The 23,012-nt window shown below is 38.2% G+C and overlaps 1 protein-coding gene across 1 annotated transcript; it reads right to left on the bottom strand.

The window, feature by feature from the left end:
* Positions 1-16,946: 16,946 nt before the first annotated feature.
* LOC108672847 lies at positions 16,947-20,027 on the bottom strand. The gene is made up of 2 exons (XM_018160601.1): positions 18,974-20,027; positions 16,947-18,232 (listed from the first exon to the last, which is right to left on the bottom strand). The coding sequence occupies exons 1-2, from the start codon at positions 19,392-19,394 to the stop codon at positions 17,514-17,516; spliced, it is 1,140 nt and encodes a 379-aa protein (XP_018016090.1). The 5' UTR covers positions 19,395-20,027; the 3' UTR covers positions 16,947-17,513.
* Between the last annotated feature and the right edge of the window lie 2,985 nt (positions 20,028-23,012).

Raw genomic sequence — 23,012 nt, 5'->3', positions numbered from 1 at the left:
TGATGATTTGAACCTTGCAAAAAATTCCAACAGCAACAAAAAGTTGCTCATGGCTACTTTTCGAATGACAAGGCAAAACCAAATTGGATAAACGCATGCGGTTGAGTGTTAAAATGGATAGATTTCTTGAGAGATAACTTTTTTCGTGCTTGCTGAGATAGACGCAGTTCAAGAAGAACCTCATTTATTTGATAAAAAAGAGCATGAACACGAGTACGGGCAGTAAAATACGTCGTATAGTCTTCTTATACGAGTCGACAGCCTGCCCCAAGTACTCATTTGTAAAGGCTCGTTTCGTTTGGAATGCAAATGGCAATAAGATGATGAGATGGAGATGTCAAACAATTTCAAGAATCTGACTCATGTTTGAACAACTGAAAAATTCCTCATAAACTTTCATGACATAAACCACACACTAGATTTGAATAAAGTTAAGTGTATTGTGGTTGTACAATATACTGTACAAAAGTGTACATGCAAATTAAATAATAGAAATTGATAATAGAATAGTAATCATTATTTAAATAGTAAAAACTGAGAAAGTACTGTTCATATTGGGAGAAGTTCCTATATTTGAATGAAGTAATTTCTATGAGGTGACAGTCCTTAAATATTAATCTACATACATATATTTTAGGTGGCCCACATAGTGAAAAATCCCTGCATTCACGAAGAGTTCAAATCGATTTCCTGACGCTGTTTAAAAGCTAGCCTTCTCAGAGATAATTCGATATCGTTAAACTATATCAATGTTAGGGATAAAACGCCCGATGACTGAGGTGGCGTTTGAGTAAATTTGTGCACTTGCTTTCATAGATAATTTTTCGCACAGCATATAGGTAATATACACTGCTGTCACTGGGCGTAAAGCTGTAATTCTTACCTACTGCATTACGAGTGCAATATCGGCAGGGATGTTAAGTGCTAGCGTCTGCAATTCTCCCATTGGCAGCTCAATTTAGGAGTACCATAGTCTAAACCGCGTGACTAAACCTTAAACTTTTTTACTACATAGTACAAAGATTTGGTCAGTACATAGTACATCGTCCATCAGACGACATCTCGTAGACGAAAAATGTGTTAATGTATTTCTATTATTATCCACGATCTTAAAAATGAATCACCCTTATAGATCGAAAAGATACATGACTTCATTTAATATTCTTATTGTCATTCTGTTTCGATGCTTTTCTCTTTGATTGTAACATCAGACATATATACTCTATTTACGACGTGTGTGCTCACTCGAACAATACTCAATATTTTAAAAATAAACTATATGTATGCTATTTACAATGCGCAATGCGTAAGCAGTGATCCGTCGAAACATTAATAAATACCAACCTCGCACATTCTTGACGGGTGGACGCATAGTGGAACTAATATTAGTAACATAATAGCACTAATAATGAGCAATAGCACTAATATTAGTAACATCTGAACAATTGAACTAATATTACTTTAACCATGCCTGTGCGAGCACGATGTCTTGGCCATAACATGGAAAACAACAGGCCAAAACGTTGACATTGGTAGCACATCTACGGCGTGAAGCAGTACATTGCTTGCAGCATCAGATATGCCTATCAATGTTGTGTTGCCCAAGCAGCGATTTGTCTGGCATGGCATGTCGAATAAATGAATGCCTTTGGATTTATCAAGATGACCAGGGGCCGTATTATCAAAACTTCGTAACTTTTTGTACTTCCGACAAAAAAGTTACGTATTACGTAAGTACACCCTAATTTTGGCATTATCAAAACATTAGTACGTAAGACTTAGCTAAAAGCGTACTATCAAAACCATCTGGCCAACTGACCAATCAGAGGCTTCGGATTTGTTTACATTCGGTGAACTTCGATGGCGGGAATCGATGCTTTCGATGCTATCGACTATCAAATGCTGTCTGTCGGTATTGAGTCGGTATTGCTCCTTGTTGGCCCAGAAAAAGCCGTTCTAAAATAGTTGTGAACTCTTTTTAATAAACAGCGTGAGTTGAAGAAGAAATCTGTGTAAGGAGCTAAAAATTATGGTTGGCGGAGATATAAAGTACCGACTAGAAGGAATGAATGAGAGTTGGGCGCGAAAGCTTTGCTTTCGCGCTTGTAAAATATAACGTAATATGCATTTGCTTGTAAAGTATAACGTAAAATGAAAACAAAATCAGTTTCTGGCATCAACTCAATTGAATTTTTTCCAATAGCACTGTTTAGCACGATCACATATTTTGATCGTGCAAATGTTGCACGATCAAGTAGTGGAGATTTCACAAGTAGAGCCATCATTCTATGCGTGTATAATACGCACTGTCGGATTATTGACAAAATTCTATAACAAGTCAAGGTGTTGCTACTTGCTAGTAAATCAATAGTTTCCTATCGCTTCAGCAGACACTCTAAACTTGTGGAGAACTCCACTTACGACATCTCCGAGCAGGCGTACAGTTACGTTACGTATCTTCGCGAGCAAATGTTTTGATAATACCACCTCTAGAGTGACGTCATCAAGTCAGCACTTACGCCACTCGTACGTCGATTTTGCGTACTTACGAAGTTTTGATAATACGGCCCCAGAGATTGAGTACATTAGAAGGATGAGAAAATGAATATATTTTGGTGCAGGTAACATATGAGATAGTGATTCTATTTTTATTGATCTAGGGTGTTATAAATAAGGAGCGAATACGATGGATGATAGTGGAGGTGAGGGTGGAATCAAATGATCTTTTCCATCTATGAATGTTTTGGTTTCATGAGAATCAGGAAAAGATTTTGCCTCACATAGTAATTTGGAATAATACTGTATTACTAAACCTTGATTACTTTGTTTTTTTAATGCTACGAATCCTTCATCAACATTCTAACAGAACAAAATATTTCCTTAATTGATGTATATGGCAAGTGTGAATAATTGAGCAACTGTCGTTAGAAAGTCGGCAGGTTTAAAGCTTTTGAATTTTCAACAATAATTTCCCCAAATATTCAGTTTCAATGGTTAATTTTATCTATATAACTGCTATAAGTGGATTTACAAGTTATGGAGTTGCTCTATTTACGCCTGCGTTTATGCCTTCATGAACGTGTGCTCTACGATGTTGTTTTCCTTAGCATTACGTCGCTCGCGCTCTTTCATCTGTCAAAAATTCGTTCCACCTTTTAGAGAAGCTTGCGATCTCACCGTATTATTTGCTGAAGATTTTGCAAGGCTATCGGCTGTGCTCCATAAATTGGTGGCTGTGGAATAAATTTACCGAAGGCTAAGATGGATGACTCGTGATTATTGTTTTTATTTTGCTCCATTGCGATGCAGATTCATCGCTGGCAAAGACGTGTTATGGCTTTCACTCACCTGAAGGTGCCAGAATTTACACAATGAGAGGTTTTGCATGCATTAAACTAATGCTTGGAGCTTGGCATTGTATGAAGGAAAGTTTTAAAACGAAGAGCTGATCCCAAGACGAGCTGAAACGCTATGACTGAATCCACAATGCATTCGATGATTGCAAGGCTTGTTAACATATATGGTGCCACAACATCTCCGACATTAGCACGCGCGTGTTAAACTTATGTTGCGCTCTCTTGATTTTACGAAACTTTTTGCTTATTTACCGTATGTACATCGAACGCAGCTCACATTGATCAATGTTAGCTTTCATCAGTGTCAATCATTGTATTCATTCCAAAAAAGCTTGCTGAGGTAGTTCTAAATCTGACGCATACACCACCAGCAAGATCCTGTAGACCCTAACAGCAAACCCTGGGTCTGCGAGATATTATCGCAGCAGATTCGGTATGTTCTCGAAGCGAGGTGCCACTTATCAAGCATCTATACATTGCGGTCATTCATCAAATGCAAATATCTGTCATAGCAAGTGCCAGGGAGTCAATCGTATGAAGTGCCAAACGAATATCGTACTTGCTTCCTTCCTGTACAAGCTTCAATAAAGCGCCGATTCATGAAGTGAACTTTATAGCGTGTGCGTATATAGCGGGAGTTTGACTCAGTTTCTAACTCAATTGGATGGATTTTCATATTCGATTGAATTGTCATCGGAAAAAATAATATGTCTCTGCATCATACAAGAGGCTTTTCGCGTGTAGAAATCTGAAAGAAGTTATCAATGAGAAACAACTGCGGGAAATTTGCTTATTGTTTTTCATAATTTTAGGACAGCTTTCCTAAAATATAATACTAAAAATTAATGATTAGGCTAGATGTTGAATGCAAAGTTTTCAAACACTTAATGTATTCTGTTTGCCTGGGGCATATGTAAACAATGTCATATACAATGTAGTTGTTGACGATTTAGTTAGCATCTTGAGTTCTAGTTTGGAGCTGGAGAATGAAATATTTTGTACACGTAAATTAAATCTGTGTTCACATTATCATGTAATGCGAGTTATTATATTTATAGTCGTACTATGTTCACAATAAATTATATTATTTTCAATCATTCTTCATGTGCAGAATCAATTTTAGGCTACAATTTAAGCATTTTTTTATGCATCGAAAGTTATAGTTTTGTTCAATTTTTGGTTTTGCAGGAGTCTGATTTCAATAAGAAGGCATGACGAAAAATCATGTATTTTAATCATTCCCCAATGAATATCTTCAACGTAATAAATTAATTTACAATTAAAAATTAATCTAATAAAACACTGTTAGGATTCCCTTGCAACAAAGCAATTACACGTTAATTGTAGCCTAAAAACATTCCTACGCAGCCATTAGAGTGAAAGCTCCTGAATAATATAAAAAAGTCAAACAATTAATGGACTTATTTTCATATGATAATTTGATAATACGGCTATTTATGCTCACCGCATGGAAAGTTCGAATGACCGCTTCTGCATGCCATTTAAAAATTATAATCCAGAATAACAGTCATTTAATTTCTTAGTGAAATCAAGGCATTACAAAACTGTGAAATTCTTGCGAGAGTTATTTTGAAGTTTGCCCGAGCATGTGGCTATTAATGGAGATATTCCTGAGAGAACCGTGGCAAGGCGAGACAATTGTGACAGATGAGACAGACAGTAGCGATCTGGCCGCGGAGACAGTAACGATTGTGACAGATGCGGCAGACAGTAGCGATCTGGCAGCGGAGACAGTAACGATTGTGACAGATGCGGCAGACAGTAGCGATCTGGCAGCGGAGACAATAACGATTGTAACAGATGCGGCAGACAGTAGCAACCTGGCAGCTGAGACAGTAACGATTGTGACAGATGCGGCAGACAGTATAACGATTGTGACAGTTGCGGCAGACCGTAGCGATCTGGCAGCGGAGACAGTAACGATCGTGACAGCGGAAACATACGATTGTGACGAATGCAAGACTTTCACGACGAATTACGGCAGACAGTAACGATTGTGACTATGCTGTATACAGTATAACGATTGTGAAGGATGCTACAGACAGTAACGAGTGTGACAGCGGGGACAGATGGCGGTATTCGAGACAGCTGGTGCGTGGCGAGACTGGCAGAAGTGAAGACTGTTTATCCAGTCGTAGAATAATGAGTGCTAACGAGCTGCATCTGTTGTCCTGAGGACGACTGAGCCATGCATACATCATCCATATGATACAGCTCCTTTGTGGAACTTTTTCGAGCGCAAATCGCCCCTATCAATTAATTTGGATTGACCTGACAGATGCGCAAAATGAGCGTTCGCGGCTGAAAGCAAATTCCCTGAAATCCGAGCCAGGTATTTTCCATGTCGTGGAATGAAATAAAGTGGCGTAAAATGCAAATTTTCCGAGCCTAAATCAGAAGAATGGAACAAATTGAGCAGTAGCAGAAAAATAGCGAGGCACAAGGGACTTCATACTTGAATCGACGCTGTATTGTACCCTTCCGGGAACTTGGCTTTAATGACCGTGTTGAAAAATATATTCTATCACATCTATTTTTCAAAACTTTTCAGACATTTCACTTTATTTGCGGCTCCAGTACAAATTCAATAAATCTAGGCGTCACATTCAATGGGAATTTACTAATGATTTTGAAGGTATGATAGTAGGCGCGTTTAAAACTGTTGACATTAATTGTGCTAACAAAATTATACAATGACTTTTAAAAATTTGCAATACATAATGTATAATAACAGCCGCAGATTTCATTCGAGAAGATACATTTTTGGATGGTCCCAATAGGATGTAGATGAATATTTTATTTCAAATTTATGACTCTTGATGTACACATCGCATAACTATTGGTGTAGCAATGGATACAAACATCAAATAACTTCATGTTATGGGCTGCAGAATGAAATAGTTTTCTTATGTTGATTGCTCGGGTTTATTAACATGGAAGCGAAATAAATAATAAATATATTATAATATAAAATATATATAATATATATAATAAATAAATAAAATGTTAAAATGAAATAAATATCTTTTACTGTGCTTTTACGAGTGAATCATATTATTTAAATGCAAAGTGAAATAGATATCATTAGATGCACAGTGAAATAAATATCACTGTGCATCTAATTTTGAGGGACAGTACACACTTCTATGTGGTCTGTTCTAAGATATTCCAATTTGATCCACATGATTAATTATTTATTTATACATTTATTTGCTTCAGATTTCCTCAATGACGTCAAGTAGAATTCGTTTACAAATCTCTTCCGAAATATTAGTGGGAAATGAAAGGCCTATATGAAGGCCTCCTTGTAACACATTGAAAGAGCTTTGCAAAAACTCATCGCCGGGAAGAAAGCCTCGTGTTTGTCGCGCAACATTAATCCATGTTCACCTATAAATAAATAAATAAAACGTTCCATTCACTGTTGGAAAAATTCTGTCGGTTTTTTGCAGAGCAGCATTCACTAAGTATTTTAATATCACGGATAAAAGTTATATGCATATAACATCGACGAGATTCCGAGGTTATCTCTAATTACTGATCTCCATTAAACACAATTCAAACACTAAACACATTCTCTAGAATACATTTAAGCGTCATTATTCAAACTTTTAAACAATATTTTTTATGTTGTTATTTTTGGTTGTTGTTTTGATGCTCGTTATATTCTTTATATGAAGCAAATAATTAATGAACGGAGGATGTTAATTTTTTTATTTATCGAAAATTCTGTTGTTAATTTATAAGACTTGGAACGAACGAAGGTACTGTCAAGGTGCATTAAGGGAAAAGACAGTTAGATTATCACTTCACCGACCAGACACGTCAACTAAACATATTCATCACTTCTATTACGATAATTCTTCGAAATTTAATCAATTTAGTCAATGTATCGTCGATTATTACGCTAAGATTATCCCTGCAATATGTCGAATTTTCTTGCGACAAGATATCGTTTCGAAATCAGTAGGAGCCGTCAGATCGCAGTCACCTCCTGCGCCAGCTCGTGATGACAATCACAGCCATCGCCGCAATTAGCAGCAAATGACATTCCCCGGCAGGCACGCAGAATAGATGGTCATATACGTCAAAGTTTAACTTTTGTTCGAGCGTTTCCAGCAGATGGGAATCGTGATGAATTTTTTACCTCGTAAAATAGTTGGCGAGGAAGCCATAAATTATGCGAAAGAGTGAAAAGCACTCTAGTCGTCTTTATGCCGGAGGCTCCAGAGCTTTGCTTTAACAAAATATTCGAGAAAATTCGGAAGCGAGGTTCAGTTTTCGGATGATGGAATCAGAGAGCATGGAAGATTTACGGCCCAAAATTGAAGAAAATGTAATTCAGTACTCACTGTAGTGAGTGACAGAGAGCGCATTTTCTCGTCGACGAAAACGTGAAGTCACGGACGGACAGACAGACAGACGGACATGGCGAGCACAATAGTGCATTTTTTCCATAAATGAGAAAATACGCTAAAAATCATAAAAGATGAGAAACAAAAAGTTCACAGATTCACAAAAATTATGTACCAAGCGCGTTTAGAGGCAAATTTCTCGACCTGTTCAGCAAGATATTGCTTCATATCAGAACCCTTGAGATTTGGCTCGTGGTGGATGGAAATACCAACAAACACACACACGCAGGCTGATAATAGTCACTAATATTGGAATACGCGCAACTAAAAATATGACAATGTCTTCGGGTAAACGATATTGTGTAGTGTTTGAGATACGCTTATACGAGTAGGGTGACGTGTAGCGTGTTACGGCCTCTGCAACCACACCCTTTGCCCTACAATGGTTACAGATGATTTTAAACAAATGAACGAATTGTTTTGCGTCTTCAAAGAACAGTTAATTCAATTTCAAGCTTTACGTTATTTGATGAACGAATTGTGACTATGTGATGAATAAAGACTTTTGTCTCGTCCAGCATTCAGTTTTTTTTTGTCAAGCAGCTTAAATAGAATCCTGACTACGCGTCAATCGTGACCACGTAGGAGTCAATCGTGTCAAAGTAGTGTCAATCGTGACTACGTTAATACCCATCATGACTAAGTACGGACCAATCGTGACTGCGTACGTGTCAATCGTGACTACGTACGTGTCAATCGTGACTACGTACTTGTCAATCGTGACTACGTACGTGTCAATCGTGACTACGTACTTGTCAATCGTGACTACTCACGTGTCAATCGTGACTACGTACGTGTCAATCGTGACTACGTACGCGTCAATCGTGACTACGTACGTGTCAATCGTCACTACGTGCGTGTCAATCGTGACTACGCACGTGCCAATCGTGACTGCGTACGTGTCAATCGTGACTACGCACGTGCCAATCGTCACTACGTGCATGTCAATTGTGACTACCCATGCACGTGCCAATCGTCACTACTTGCGTGCCAATCGTGACCACGTGTGTGTCACGCAATACTTTATGCCTCAATTGTGATAACGCTTCAATATTATTTTGATAACGCTTCAATCGTGACTACGTGTCAATCGAGACTGATCCATGACTTCGGCACAACAAGCACTCTACTCCAGGCGCAGATATGAATATTTGTGCGCCTAAATGGGTTTGGAAAAGACTCTAATGGTTTTTAGCGTATTTTCTCATTTATGGAAAAAGGCGATATTGTGCTCGTCATGTCCGTCCATCTGTCTGTCCGTCCCTCCGTCTGTCTGTCCGTCCGTGACCACGTTTTCGAGGGCGAGAAAATGCGCTCTCTGTCGCCCACTGCAGTAGGTACTGAGTTATATTTTTTATATGCTATAGTAAAAAAACGTGATGGGAATGTTCATTTTACTTTTTAAATCAAGTTTAGGAAAACTCTTTCCCTATAATTTTCATCGCACGATGAAATTTAAACGAATGATAGATGTTATAATGAAAAATGGCATTGAATTCTCGAGCAGAGGCAGCATCTTTATTTCAAAGTTCGGTTTCCGTTAATGGGAGCATTTACTGGAGTCTGCAATGATTCTTATAATTGCATGGTAAGTTTTTTACGTCACATCAAATTCTATTTAAAACGCTAGAATATTTCTCAACCATAGCCCCGAGCTATCATTGATACCGACAAATTGCGAGCAGTGGTGCCAATCAAATGTCACACTTGCTACGAGAAAAGCATTATTCCAGAACACGTCCCTGGAAAAAAATAAGCTTTCGATTAGAGAGATAGGGCGATAAAAAACTTAAGGCTCTTTTGCAAGGAAATTAAGCTGGTCGTCGTCGCTCATAGTTGGAAAAAATGCGTGTTCGGGAACGGGTTCTGAGCTCAGCGAAGACTGGAAACGGCGGCACTGAAGCCAGATTTTGCTTTCAGTCCAGCGGCCGTAGACTGGCCGGGCGGCCGTCGTGCAAAAAATGGTACGTCATCGCGCTGAGTCTCGATCTCATATTAAAGCTTCAAGGAACGCAGATGAAATGTCAAGATTAAAAGATCTGAGGTAATTACTATAAATTCTAAAAATGCTTCTCCGGATTTTTTTAAAAAATGAGTCCTTTCTTATTTATGGGATGTTGCAAAGTCATGACTTTAAAGATGCGTTTGAATTGTAACGCAGCAGCAAACATGCAATTGCTTTCTCTACGGGTAAAAGTTGATGAAATGAAAATAGAAACTGAACGTCATGAAATTTATCGCATTTCACATACAAGGAATGTTATGCACGCATTTCGAAGTTGATTTTGAAATTGGTTTTACATAAGTTCTAAATCCCTATTAGTTGCAGCCCTTACGAAAATGAACAAGAATTTTCTTCTATTTTTCAAAAATTTTTTTATTAGTATGATATTTATCGTTCCAAGGAATAACATAACATTTTTTTCCTGTTAGAATGAGGTAAGAAGCTTAAGGCTATTCATAGGCTCGTCAAACTACTTTAGCAATATACTGCCCTGTATGTCAGCCAAATCAAAATTATTCTACGAATAGAAAATCTCAAGCAACCCCAGAATATAACCAAATTAATTTCTTCAGGCTTGAATACTAATAATTTTACTGAACACTCAAGCGTTGAAAGTTTCTAGTAACAAATTGTATTCTCACCGTCATCGAGGGATCACGTTTATCTTTTCAAGTCAATGCTCACTCTGTTAGGATTAAGTACGTAAATGGAGTCTATGTTAACCCTGGAAAATATTTCATTACGGTAATTCGGAAATTCATTGTTCGCCTGCCGCCATCATGTGCGGGCCACAGTCAGAGAAAGTTCTTCTCTGGCGCGATTAAAGGGTCTGTATTGCCTGGATTTCCAGTGCTAATCCTGTTAAGCGAGCAATCGACGTCCGCAGCAATTTTCGCCTGGCATCGGCAACGACAAGGTGATGTATTGCAGGAATTTCCTGCACATTGGCAACCATAAAGCACATACGTTGAAGATTTGTGTTGTAGATAGAGAACGCGTGTGAGAATTTCGGAAATCTTTCCATTACGTGAAAATTATGGGGAAGGAAAATCCTATGCGGTGAATATCATTATTTGCAGGTGCAAATTCAAGTCAAGGAAAACGACGATGAATAATGTCTAAAACTCTAAAATGACGATGCTTTTTTGACAGCTTTGCAAGTTCTTACAAATGCATTAGTGAGTACGAAGATCCTAAAGAATTTGAAAATCTTCACGTTGAATGAAGGACTTGGCAGGCCAGGGAAGTGTGTGAGTACTAACAGTTGTGTAAACTTTACGTCCATTAGGTGCAGCGAAGTTACTTTCGGCGTGAATCGGCAGGGTGTAAGAATATCTGACAAACATTGATTTGTCAACATTTACAGGGACATTAAGGAATAATGTGAGGGTGGTCCGGCCATTGGGTTCAGCCAATACTCAGCAAAGACTATTGATGGACTCAGGGTGCTAAGAGATGCCCTTTTAGGCGTTCCTTGGGTCCTCACGAACGCACCTCTGACCTCCCCAAGCCGCTCAACAGCTGTCCCCAACACCGCACTGCTCAGACGATCATGATGAAGCTTCGTTAACGCATTGCAAAACTATCGAGACTTAGCGGCATACGAAATTAGAAGGGGAAAAAGCGGTTAATCACAACGCCCGTGATTTGCTCGTCTCTCCGTGGGAAGCGCGTGGAGACTCGACATGTCTCGACTTAATAGCGTCGTTAAAAGCGAACTAATCCCAGCACGAGTAACGTTCGTTGCTTTCGCAATTCTGCATGAATTGCATTAAGCCGATGTTCGTAAAAGTTGTGTCAAAGCATTTACGAGTTTTTTTTCCGAATGTGTTAACCTCACAATTAGCATCAACGCAGGCGAACATACATTTTATGGGCATAACAACGTTGTCTAGAGAGTTGTTCATTACACGATTACAAACAGCTAGGTAGGAACATTTATTTTGTACAACAAAAGCAAACCAGCTAAAAAAATTTAGAAGCAGTGTATATGAATATTTCACTACTTTTTCGACCATATGATCGCTCAAGCAACACTTCTCTGGTGTTTTTAATTGTTATCAAGACTTACAATACTCACTTCATCTCTGATAACATTAGAAGAATTTGTCAGTGTGGTTCACCACGCGATGAGAGTACGTGATCGATGCCGACCCCACAGCCAATCGAATTACGAAGCCCACCGGCACGAGCATCCATCATCCTCTTCAGTTGTTACCGTCAGATCGCAGCGTCGCCCATGTATGCGCACGATAGGATAAATTTTCAAGCTATCATTGAAAGCGTCTCCGAAGAAACGCCCAATAATCGAGGACTTCACGCACTGGTCAAAGTGCCTGCTTGGAATAATTGAAAAGGTTAAGCTATTTACGCGACCTGAGTTCTGACGGCTTTTTGTGCCTGCGAGATATTTGATGAGGGACATATGCAGGATGTTTTTGTAGCTGCAGCTCTGAGAAGATTTGCATTTCCCTCTCATTGCAAACAAGTCATGGATGCTAAATAACACTTGCATTATGAGACTTTTTATTTCTGCAGATATTATGCAGGGAACATTTTGCCGAGCAAGGCAGCAGCATTCCAAGCTTGGAATTAATTTCAAGATACCCTAGAAATGGCTTTTGCGAGTGGGAACAAAATAAATAAACTTATATAAGTAAGCGCCATAACGATGCTCCTCAGCTTGTGGTCGAACAAACGGTCCGCATCCGCGTTCCTGAGAAGCAACTTTTGATGTCGCCCGCAGGCCAAACCAAGCCGTATTTTTTTATCCCCGTACACCTGCAGTCAGAAAAGCTCGGCCTCGTATGCAGATTACGAAAGAAAATGAGGCGAGGCAAGCAATGTTATTGCTACCAGGCTTGCGAAAAGCTCCAACGACATGCGATTGTATCGAACATAGGGAGCATTTGAATCACAACAGAAAATATTATGCAAACACCACGATAGCTGTTATATGGGGCAGCTATGAACTGAATTAATTTAAAGTATTGCATTCAATGTTTTTTTTATATCGTTTTAGGTTGGCAGATCAAGTGTACTTTACATGGCAGGCCTTCATTTGGTGAGATGCGCTCTAAATATCAACATTGAAATACGCGGCCGGATATCTGGCTCTTGTATTATATTTGAGCTTCTTAACTGATTAAATGCCGTGAGAGATGTATAACTGTATAAGTTATTTAAATTTACTGTTTCATGTTTGCTACGCCATCTCAATAGTAAAAAAGGATTACATTTACGCTGCATTAGATCGTAAACCCCGATCCTTTTATAGACTCAATTACCAAATTATTATTCAAGTCAAAATTTAACTCATACTTCGTAGATCGGAAGAAAATAAACATAAACCATGAATTACATAGCGTTATCGTATCAATCTTAATTAATCATCTTTATTGCAAGAAACTGAATTTTTGAACAAGTTAATCAATGTATTTCCTTAATTAAACTTACGGATTGCTCGGTTGATTTGTTACAGATTGAGTGCTTAGTTCTCAAAGTTTTCAGGGCTTCATTTCAAAAGCTACAGTATATATGAAGCTGCGTCCACATAAGCTATGTGAGACGACATGGTTATGAAAAATTATTCCTAAACCTAACTAGTTCTGAATACCAAAACATTTTGCTCGTTTACCAAGTCAAATGAAACTTTGTATTCACGACCTATTAATTAATTCTTAAGAAGATTCGGAATGAAATTCGAAACAACGGTCGTGGCATTCATATGGAGCGAGCATGCAGAGGTGCTACCGAGCCCCGTATAAGTGATACAGAACGAGATAGCGATCGCAAGAGATTGCTATCACCGCTACGATCTTACGCAAAAACAGTCTTACGTGTTGTTTTGTTACTAAACTTTAATTTATTGATTAAAATCACACCTTTTAGATTGCCCAAAAATGTTAAGCAGATTTTTGTTGTTACATGAAGGAAGTATACGTATTTACTAACACACGCTGGCTTTACAAGCGTCGGAATCGTCTGACAGGACGACAGCCTCAGGTAGGTGACGTTATTAAAATAATTTTATACTAAAAATATTAAATGTTCAGTTGTGGCTAGCTGAATACATCAAATATATAAAAACATTTACTATGTATATTTTTTTCTGCTTTGGAATATTTTACTTAACTGTTTTTACACGAACTAAATAAGCGAGCCACATGAGCATCTTTACCATGTTAGCAAAGTTTGACTTAGTTCAGCGGTTGTTCAAGTTAACAATCATGCCTTATTTTGTCAATTTGGATGCTCCATGACGACAAATGAAGCGTATATTAGCCAATAAATTATATGTATTATGAGCTGGAAATAGTTACAACAGCTCAAGTGATCGAAAGTAATCGCTAACTTCCTGCATGAAACAGAATTTTCGTTATAGATCTATCACGCAATTCAATTTATACTCCTTTCCATTCACAAACTACAAGCGATTCGAGATGACAAGGCAAGATAATCGAAGATATACTGCCCAGTAATTATTAATTTTGTTATTGGTTTCGATCAAGTGGACACAATCAATCCCAATCTCATTTTATGTCCATCGCCGGTCGGTAATCATGGATTGCGCCCGACAGTTCGCCCTCAAGTGGGGCTTTTCTGATGACAAATGTACGCTGAATGTTATTGGTTATATAATGTGCGGTTCATGTGACATGATAGCCAGGAAACAAGCATTACTAATGATGTATTGAGCTACCGTAATTCTATCCAATTTACGGCGGTGTAACAGGTTGGAAATTGCGGTGCCGGAATGACGGTAACGCTAAATTCCAGGTTCAACCTACGGCTCAGAAGACGTTGGCTGACAACGAAAAATGTGGTTGAAACTGACGTTAATTTGTGAGCCTTAGATGAGCCTGTGTATGTAGCTACGTTGAATTGAATCAACGGAAAGTTGCTCTTCCACAAATTGATTCACATAGACAAAAATTCATAATAAAGCAAACTTTGATCCAAACATTAATGGTCACCAATGATATATAGAGCAAATTAGATGATTTCAGTCGCAATTCAAATCGAACGAATTAACGGCATAAATTTTCAGATGATAAACAGCTAACCTCTCTTATTGAAATCCAATTATTTAATCTTCATCGCTAACATTTGTTGTCATTAGAATAACCTGTGATAAAAGGTGCAAAGGTACTGCCTTATATTCTATTATCCGTACTCGAAGTGATAACAAATTTTGCATTTAAACGCGAAATGTGGAGAGCGGCCGTCTTTTATTTGTTAAATTCTTAGATATTTGTGGTATTCTATTAACATTATTTGGATGTGTGAAACATGTTGCCAGATGTCCACAGAAAAATGTTCAAACGCTTCCCAACCTTATTCATCAATTTTTCAAGCAGAACTTTTTATAAATATTTATGCGAATTTCCATATGTTAGTGTAGTGCAAACTTAATAAAATGCTTAAATTTTTTTAAACACGTTTTGTGGACTAAAAAGTAGAAAATAAATTATGGCTCGCCCCAAAAAACGTGTGTCGGTCAGATTTATGATAAAAGCGAAAAGCACACAACACACGAATTTTGGAAATTTGATGGTGAACGTACAGCCCGACCCACGTTTCTTGGGGCGAGCCATAATTTATTTCCTACTTTTTAGTCCACAAGAAAAACGTGTTTTTTTAAATTTTTTACGTATTTTATTTTCTCCTTTTTAGTCCGTTGCTACACATGAAAAAACGTTGTTGCGAGCCAATTTACTTGACTTGACGAACGTATCGATGATACGCAGCGTCAGCGCCTGCTCGTCTATAACGTGAGCGCCCGCACGTCATACTATATATATACTATATATATATACTTTACTCAATTAAGCCAATTTAGGTCTCTAATTGCAAGTTTTTATGATCGTATCTGAAATTGTTAGGCGAAAATAGCCTGCATGCCGAATTTCAGATCTCTATAGAGCAATCAGAAGTGGGCTAATTTTCGTTGTCAATATTAACAACAAACAAACAAACGCGAAGCTGAGTAAAGAAAAACGTGTTAAAAATGATTTGGAGGAACAAAAAGACCTTAATTAACGATGTGAAATATTCCTTCAATCTTCATCATACACTAATGGATTAAGCTCGATATAATAAGGCAATATAGTCAATAAACAGCACAAATGTTTTGGTGTTGTTAAAATAGATGTTAAACAACACATGAACCAATGTTAAAGAACATTTGAACATATGTTAAACAACATAAAAACATATGTTAAACAATATATATTTTTGCTTCATATATTTACAGACATAAAAAATATTTAGCTTCTCTAACTGAATTAAGTTCTTCATTACATTTAGGTTCTATTTAAATTATGGAAATTATTCAGTTAAGTGAGTTAACTGACGACGACTGCTGACCGTTGCAGGAAGCAGCCGTGCTACGCTTGTCCTATTCACGCTCCACGACCGTCACTGTCTTAATTGCTGTTAAATGAGAGCCTTTCTTTAGATGCAGTATTTTGAGCGAATTTTCTCATTTATGGAAAAAAGGCGCTATTGTCCGTCTGTCATGTCCGTCTGTCTGTCCGTTTGTCCGTGACTTCACGTTTTCGTCGACGAGAAAATGCGCTCTCTGTCACTCACTGCAATGAGTGCTGAGTTACATTTTTGTGTTCTAAGAGTTAGTCAGGTATTGATTTATTATACCAATTATGGATAAAAATTGTATTCAACATTAGATTAGCGTTTGCAATAAATGTTGAATTCAATAAATCTTACCGATATTAAAAATACAATTGGATTGATATTTTGACGATTCATATGTAGAATTATTATTTAATGACCATTGTCAAATTGATGGCGATCATTCAATAAATTATCTTTACTAATAAAGAATAAACCAATGCTGGCAGTTCTCTGACCATGGCACGATTCCTGGAAGATGGAGCAAGATTCCCGTGGACTAGTGAATGCTTCTGATGTCACTTCGAAAATAAATGCTGATTCTGACTAAATTAAATAAGTTATCAACTTTTTGACAGTTAATTACTATTAAATTACTGATGGCCATCCATCTGCCATTTTGAGGCAAATTATTCTCATGGTGAAATTGAAAACAATGATATAATTTTTCTTTCCTTTGATGGAGAGGCCGTCTCAACGAACACATACATAAAGGGTTTCAATAAAAGGTTCAGGGAAAGAGGAAATTGTATTTCCAGTAGATAAATTACAGAAATAAATATTCTATTAAACTAGTACAACAAATTTTACATTCTGCAATAAGTTGCTGCGCTCTGAGCTGAGAATCATCTTGATAACAGAGTATTAGAGTAGCTTTTTCCTATTCTGATAAAATAATAACTATAAATAAAAGGATATTCTAATTGAAACATGTCCTTATATATAAATAAATAAACGATTATGTAACAAATTAATCAGTACAAAGTGATCGTAATGATGACGCATGAGAGTTTTATTTATGCTAAAAAATAGAGTGCGCTCGAGATGAACTGGAGTCCAAATATTCTATTTGGCTTAAAAAATTCAGCCATTTTTTACCTTCAAGAAACAAGCAGTAACAGCTAATTTAGAAGCACTGGTTCCCTATTTACTCGCAGTTTTTATTGAGTTGCACAAGATAAACGGGCACAGGGAGAAAGTAAAGTGAGCCGATGCATATAATATTCTATTTTATGACTAGATCTCCACAGATATGGCATTAAAAGGCACATTGTTCCCCTAGCATCAATTTATATCTGAGCCTTACTCCAACATTAGATCTAACGTCCAGCACATGTCTGGCAAAGGACTAAAATCTGCCAATTCCCCTAAATTATCATCTGTGATATCGTTTAAATTAGCGTTAGGATTTAAGTTTGAAGAATATATGGAAAAATCATTATTTTTTTGATGCGAATCACAATCCGTCGATTTATTGAAAGAAATTTCGCTTATACCAACGCTCAAATTGACATTTTGATGATTTGAAGTCGCAATATTCACCATGTTGCCTCCCATACCCGACTGGTAAGTTGGGCAGTTATTCTCCTTCTTATTTTCATTGTGAGCGGTTGGAGCCTCGTTGAGGATATCAGAGAGAGCTTTGATGTAAGACGCGGCTAACTGCAGGGTCGAGTACTTCGTCATGGAGGCAATTCTGCTGTTCGCGAAGGTAGGGAGCACGGCGCGAAGAGTGGCAAACGCAGAGTTTATTTCCTTCATGCGGTCCCGTTCTCTCGCGTTGGCTGTAATTCGTCTATACCTGGACAAGGGTTTACTTTTGCTCACCCGGGGCTTGGAAGAAGAACCTTTACCCTTGGTGGGGCTTGGTGCTGCTGGGCTGGGTAGCGATGCGTCCACACTGCAGCTACTGGCACTGGGTTCATCGTAGATCTTCTTGGGTTCTGCGACGGTGGCTGGAACATCGACTGGGCTTGTAGACCTCGGTCGCCTCATGCTTGTTCGTGGCCGCAGTCCGTAAACTGCAATGAGAATTGAAACATTCAGACAATGTTTTACATGAAAAACTGCCTTCATTCAAACAAATTAAATGAGTTGAAAAGTGTAATAACATCAGACGCTAAGCTGCAGTGGCTTACATAGAATTCTCTTACTGAGCATGTTACAACTCATTTTAAAACGCGAACTGAGATATTTCTGTTATGAAATCTAAGCGGTGAATTCGACGATATTTATTAATCAGTTCACTTTGGTTAACGGAAATTTCTCGGATAAAAATTAAGGGCCACATTAATTACTGATTTTATTTGCTGGAATACGGAAGAAAGTAATTAAGCAAACTCTATATCCTATTGATTGATCGATGGACGTGTACGCAGTCGAACCTTTGTAGATTTATTTTGATAGTATGAATTAAATTCAAAGTAATATTAGTCTTACATTCCTAATTTTCAACGTATCTATTATTTTGAGGTTTTCTGGATGTAGTTCAGCTCTCCAAGTTTGAGGAAAAAACGTTGTATTATTTCATAAAATTTGCTTAAGGATAGGTGTTTGAAGTTCCCCCTCACAGGAACTAGCTTCATGAGCTCGAGAGCCTCAATAAGTCGTTACGAATCAGCTGACGGACAACAGAAATTTCCTTCATATCCTGCTCTCTGGGTGCGCTGAATATTGAATGAAAGACCCAAGATTAATCGAATAATGATTAACTGCTTTTTGTTTTTGTTATGGAATGAGAAATTAGTTCGGACAAACCTCACCTTTTCTACTGGTGCTTGAGGCTGACATCTTCGAACTGACGTTGGCAGAGGGCCCTGTTGGGTTACTGCTTGGGAAGGCTTGAGTCTTATTGTTGTTGGAATCTTTGATTTTCATCGCTAAATTGTCATCTGAAGAACTGCCTTGGTATATCAGATCGCTAGGCGCTGAAAAAGATGGACTGGCAGGCACTGCGCCGTCTTGTAAGTTTTTTGGTTGCAATCCTACTTGATTTTCTTCAGACTTTATAACAATATTTGTGTCGGGCTCAGGAGCTGCACTCGAAGAGGCCAGAACACAAAATTCCGTGAGTTCAGGTTTGAATTTCTTTTTCTGGAGTCTTGCGCTCCCCAACCCACTGTCGATATCATCAAACGATCGCTTCATACCTTTACTAACCCCTTCATTCGCCTCCATTTTCATTTCTTGAATTATTTAACTTTCCCTTATAATTCACGCGTTGTAGAATCTTCTCCACCAACCAGTGCGCCCAGGCGAATGTGTCGCCACCATTTTCTCGCTCATTAAGACCACAAGGCCATTGGAAGCAAGGTGCATTTGTTATAAAATTTAAAGATTTCGTTGCTGCAGAATTGTACAGGAAAAAGCCACCGCTGAAATTACTCTGGAGGCGACAGTCTCTGTAAGCTTGCAACGTGTATCGTATAATGATAATGCTTAAGGTAACTGAAGCATTATACCTACAATTGAATTCACTTCGCACTATATTTGCCTATAAATCGATAAGCGCAGTAAAAAATACATAACAAGCTCATTCAAGGCAGCCAGTTTTTTATGTTGGGTCAGAAATTAAGTTACTTGATATGAGGACGATTTCGAACTTTTTTTTCAGAGTTTCTTCATTCTTCGAAGTTCTAATTTTACAATAAACACATGTATTGTTAGTTTAATTTAAGGGACACTTGCACACAACACTTCTTCATGAAGCTACACCGTTAAAACATGTGAGGAATCTCCCGGGACTTTTTATAGGCACGGGAGAGGTTCACAAGACATCCTCCTTCGTGAGCTGGCGATCTGTGACTGGGTCCAGCATCTCGGCAGGCACCTGAGTGACCTCTTCGGCGAGTTCAGGCATTTCGGGGACGTTCACTTTCAATGAGCGCCAATGCATTCGATGCCCATCACATCTGGATTATATTTTCACCTAAAACAGCCATAAAATGACAATATTTTTTAGTTTTTGCGACGTCCATTGTTAAATAAGGTTAGTTATTCTGCTTATGTATAAAAATAAAGAGTGGCTTTCTTTTAGTATTGGAGTAATGGCTTAAAGTATACAAATACAATCCAAAACATAACCCAATCAATACCCCCAGAATGGAAAATGCTCACCGTTGAAGTCAGCATCATGTCGAGGTGCAAATGCTCGTGTTATCTCTGTCCTGGTTTAATATATAGTAAGATAGTACATATTCCTTGCGGGGAAAGTCTGCTGGAATCCCTCGCGTGGGGAAGGGGGGTGGATGAGAGCCAAGTGAGTAGGCCTGTTGCTTGGCGCCCCTACGAGAAATCAAAGCGTCAATATTAGTGCCCCGAAATAACCGACATGAGCCTGCAAGCTGAACCGGCAGGAATTTTTTATCAACGGAGTACGTGCTCATCTCGTAGCCATTTATCTATTGATAAGTGGACAGTTTAGGAGCAGCGAGTTGAGCGGCGTTCACAGAGATGCTAAATGCTGATATTCTAGTGATATGCCAGCGGTGTTCCAACGATGTTCCAGCGATGTGCCAGCGGTGTTCCAACGATGTTCCAGCGATGTGCCAGCGGTGTTCCAACGATGTTCCAGCGATGAGCCAACGGTGTTCCAGCGATGTTCCCGTGATGTTTCAGCGGTGTTCCAACGATGTTCCAGTGACGTTCAGCGCGTTTTACGTCGTATTTCACGACATAAGAATTTATCACATAAATCGGATTAAGTAAAAAAAAACTAGGATGAATTGAATAACAATAATAAAGAAATTTTTTATTAAAAAATGATAACAATATGTGCAATGAATTATATGTGCGTTATTGGTGGTAAAAAAATGTACAAAACAAGTTTTACAAATCGTGTACAAACTTAAACAGTCTAAAATTACATGCAATTAAAATATTGTAAGAAACACTCTCACAAGACAATAGTTATAAAGCCACGGATTGCTGATGGATCTGGATAAAAATTCATAAGCAAAGTAAAATGTTTTACAATTGAATTGGGAAGCAAAATTTTAGAGTGCAGCAAGGAACGGTGAAGGATGGATTGTTGATGCGCATCATTTATGCGACGCATTGCATGTTTATGCGCATTGCACGACGCATTGTTTATGCGCATCATTACAACATCATGCTCGTCATGTGTATGCACGCCACACGAAATACGCATGCTAGTCATGCGGCAGGCATCATGCTTGTCATGCGTATATACGCCGCATGAAATACGCATGCTAGTCATGCTTTAGGCATCATGCTCATCATGTGTATGCACGCCGCATGAAATACGCATGAAAGTCATGCTTCAGGCATCATGCTCGTCATGCGTATGCACCCCGCATAAAATACGCATGCTAGTCATGCTGCAGGCATCATGCTCGTCATGCGTATGCACGCCGCATGAAATACGCATGAAAGTTATGCTGCAAGCACCATGCTCGTCATGCGTATATACGCCGCATGAAATACGCATGAAAGTCATGCTTTAGGCATCACGCTCGTCATGCGTATGCACGCTACACGAAATACGCATGCTAGTCATGCGGCAGGCATCATGCTTGTCATGCGTATATACGCCGCATGAAATACGCATGCTAGTCATGCTACAAGCATCATGCTCGTCGTCCGTATACAGGCGCATGAAATACCCATGGCAGTCATGCTGCGAGCGTGACCTATCACTGTACGTTATTTGCCTACAATGCAGAACCCGTCGTAGTAACCAGCAAGCACGAGATGAAGTACTGCGGGCAGTTACATTAGAGAAAGCAAATACAAGAATAAACTTCATATCAATATAAACATGAGAGTTTACTTGTATTTTCAAGGTCGTAAATAGACAAAAGTCGTAAACATATAAAGCACTGATTATTTTAATTGCTGATTTAAGGTTTAGTTAAAACCAATTTATGTATAGATGTGCTTTGTCTTGGTTGAGGCAACAGCGCTGTTGTTTTTTTACATACATAATTAATTTATGGGGAATTCATCCAAATATTGCTGCAGCTTCAGTGCATACATGGGTCATCCTGACCTAGTTTGGTCCTGCACCTGCAGAAGGGATATCAGAGCGTCTGCTCTGCTGTGGGTAAAAAAAGTATTTCACCATTCGTGTAATATTATTGATGTATTTTTCCAAGTGATGTATATTTTAATTAACTCGCGTAAGTACCCTGCTATGACGCTGCAATTATTATTGTGTATGGTACGTGCCGCCTATCTGTATCCTTGATAGATTTCATGAAAGGGGGGAGGGGCGAATGACCAAGCTTTTGCATGACCAAGAAAGCGATTAAGGCGTTCACTGATGAATAATTGATTACGTTACTATCTTGAAAACATCTTTTCAATTTTTGGTAGTTTGGAGGTTTTCTTTAATTTTGTTATGTATGATGAAAACTGATGAAAGTTTTTGAGGTTTTCTTTAATTTTGTTATGTATGATGAAAACTGATTAAGTTTTTAGTCATATAATAAAGTTGTCTCAGGCAGATTCAGCGGGTAGTACATAAGATCACGTTGCTGCAACTTGAGGAGAGTTCTTTGACCGATGTCTTATAAAATATAATAATATTTAGTGACATCAAAATTTACAGTGGAATTACTGTAAATCTAGAAACTAATTTCAAGCGAGAAAGAGAGAATTTCTTTCACTGTAAACAGCGTATTAAAATAACCCACTAACATGAAGCAAGTTCATTCGGAAATCGGATGCTCACGACTAAGTACTAAATAATGTATCGTTATAGCTAATTGATAATTCATGCGACATAAATTTGAATAAAATTTGTATCATATTACCAGCATGAAACTCAAAGGCATTATT

This window comes from Hyalella azteca, unplaced genomic scaffold (genome assembly GCF_000764305.2).
Source record: "Hyalella azteca isolate HAZT.00-mixed unplaced genomic scaffold, Hazt_2.0.2 contig6976, whole genome shotgun sequence".
Classification (NCBI taxonomy): Eukaryota; Metazoa; Arthropoda; class Malacostraca; order Amphipoda; family Hyalellidae; genus Hyalella; species Hyalella azteca.
The sequence above is the reverse complement of the archived record's forward strand: the minus strand, read 5'-3'. Positions and strand labels throughout refer to the sequence as shown.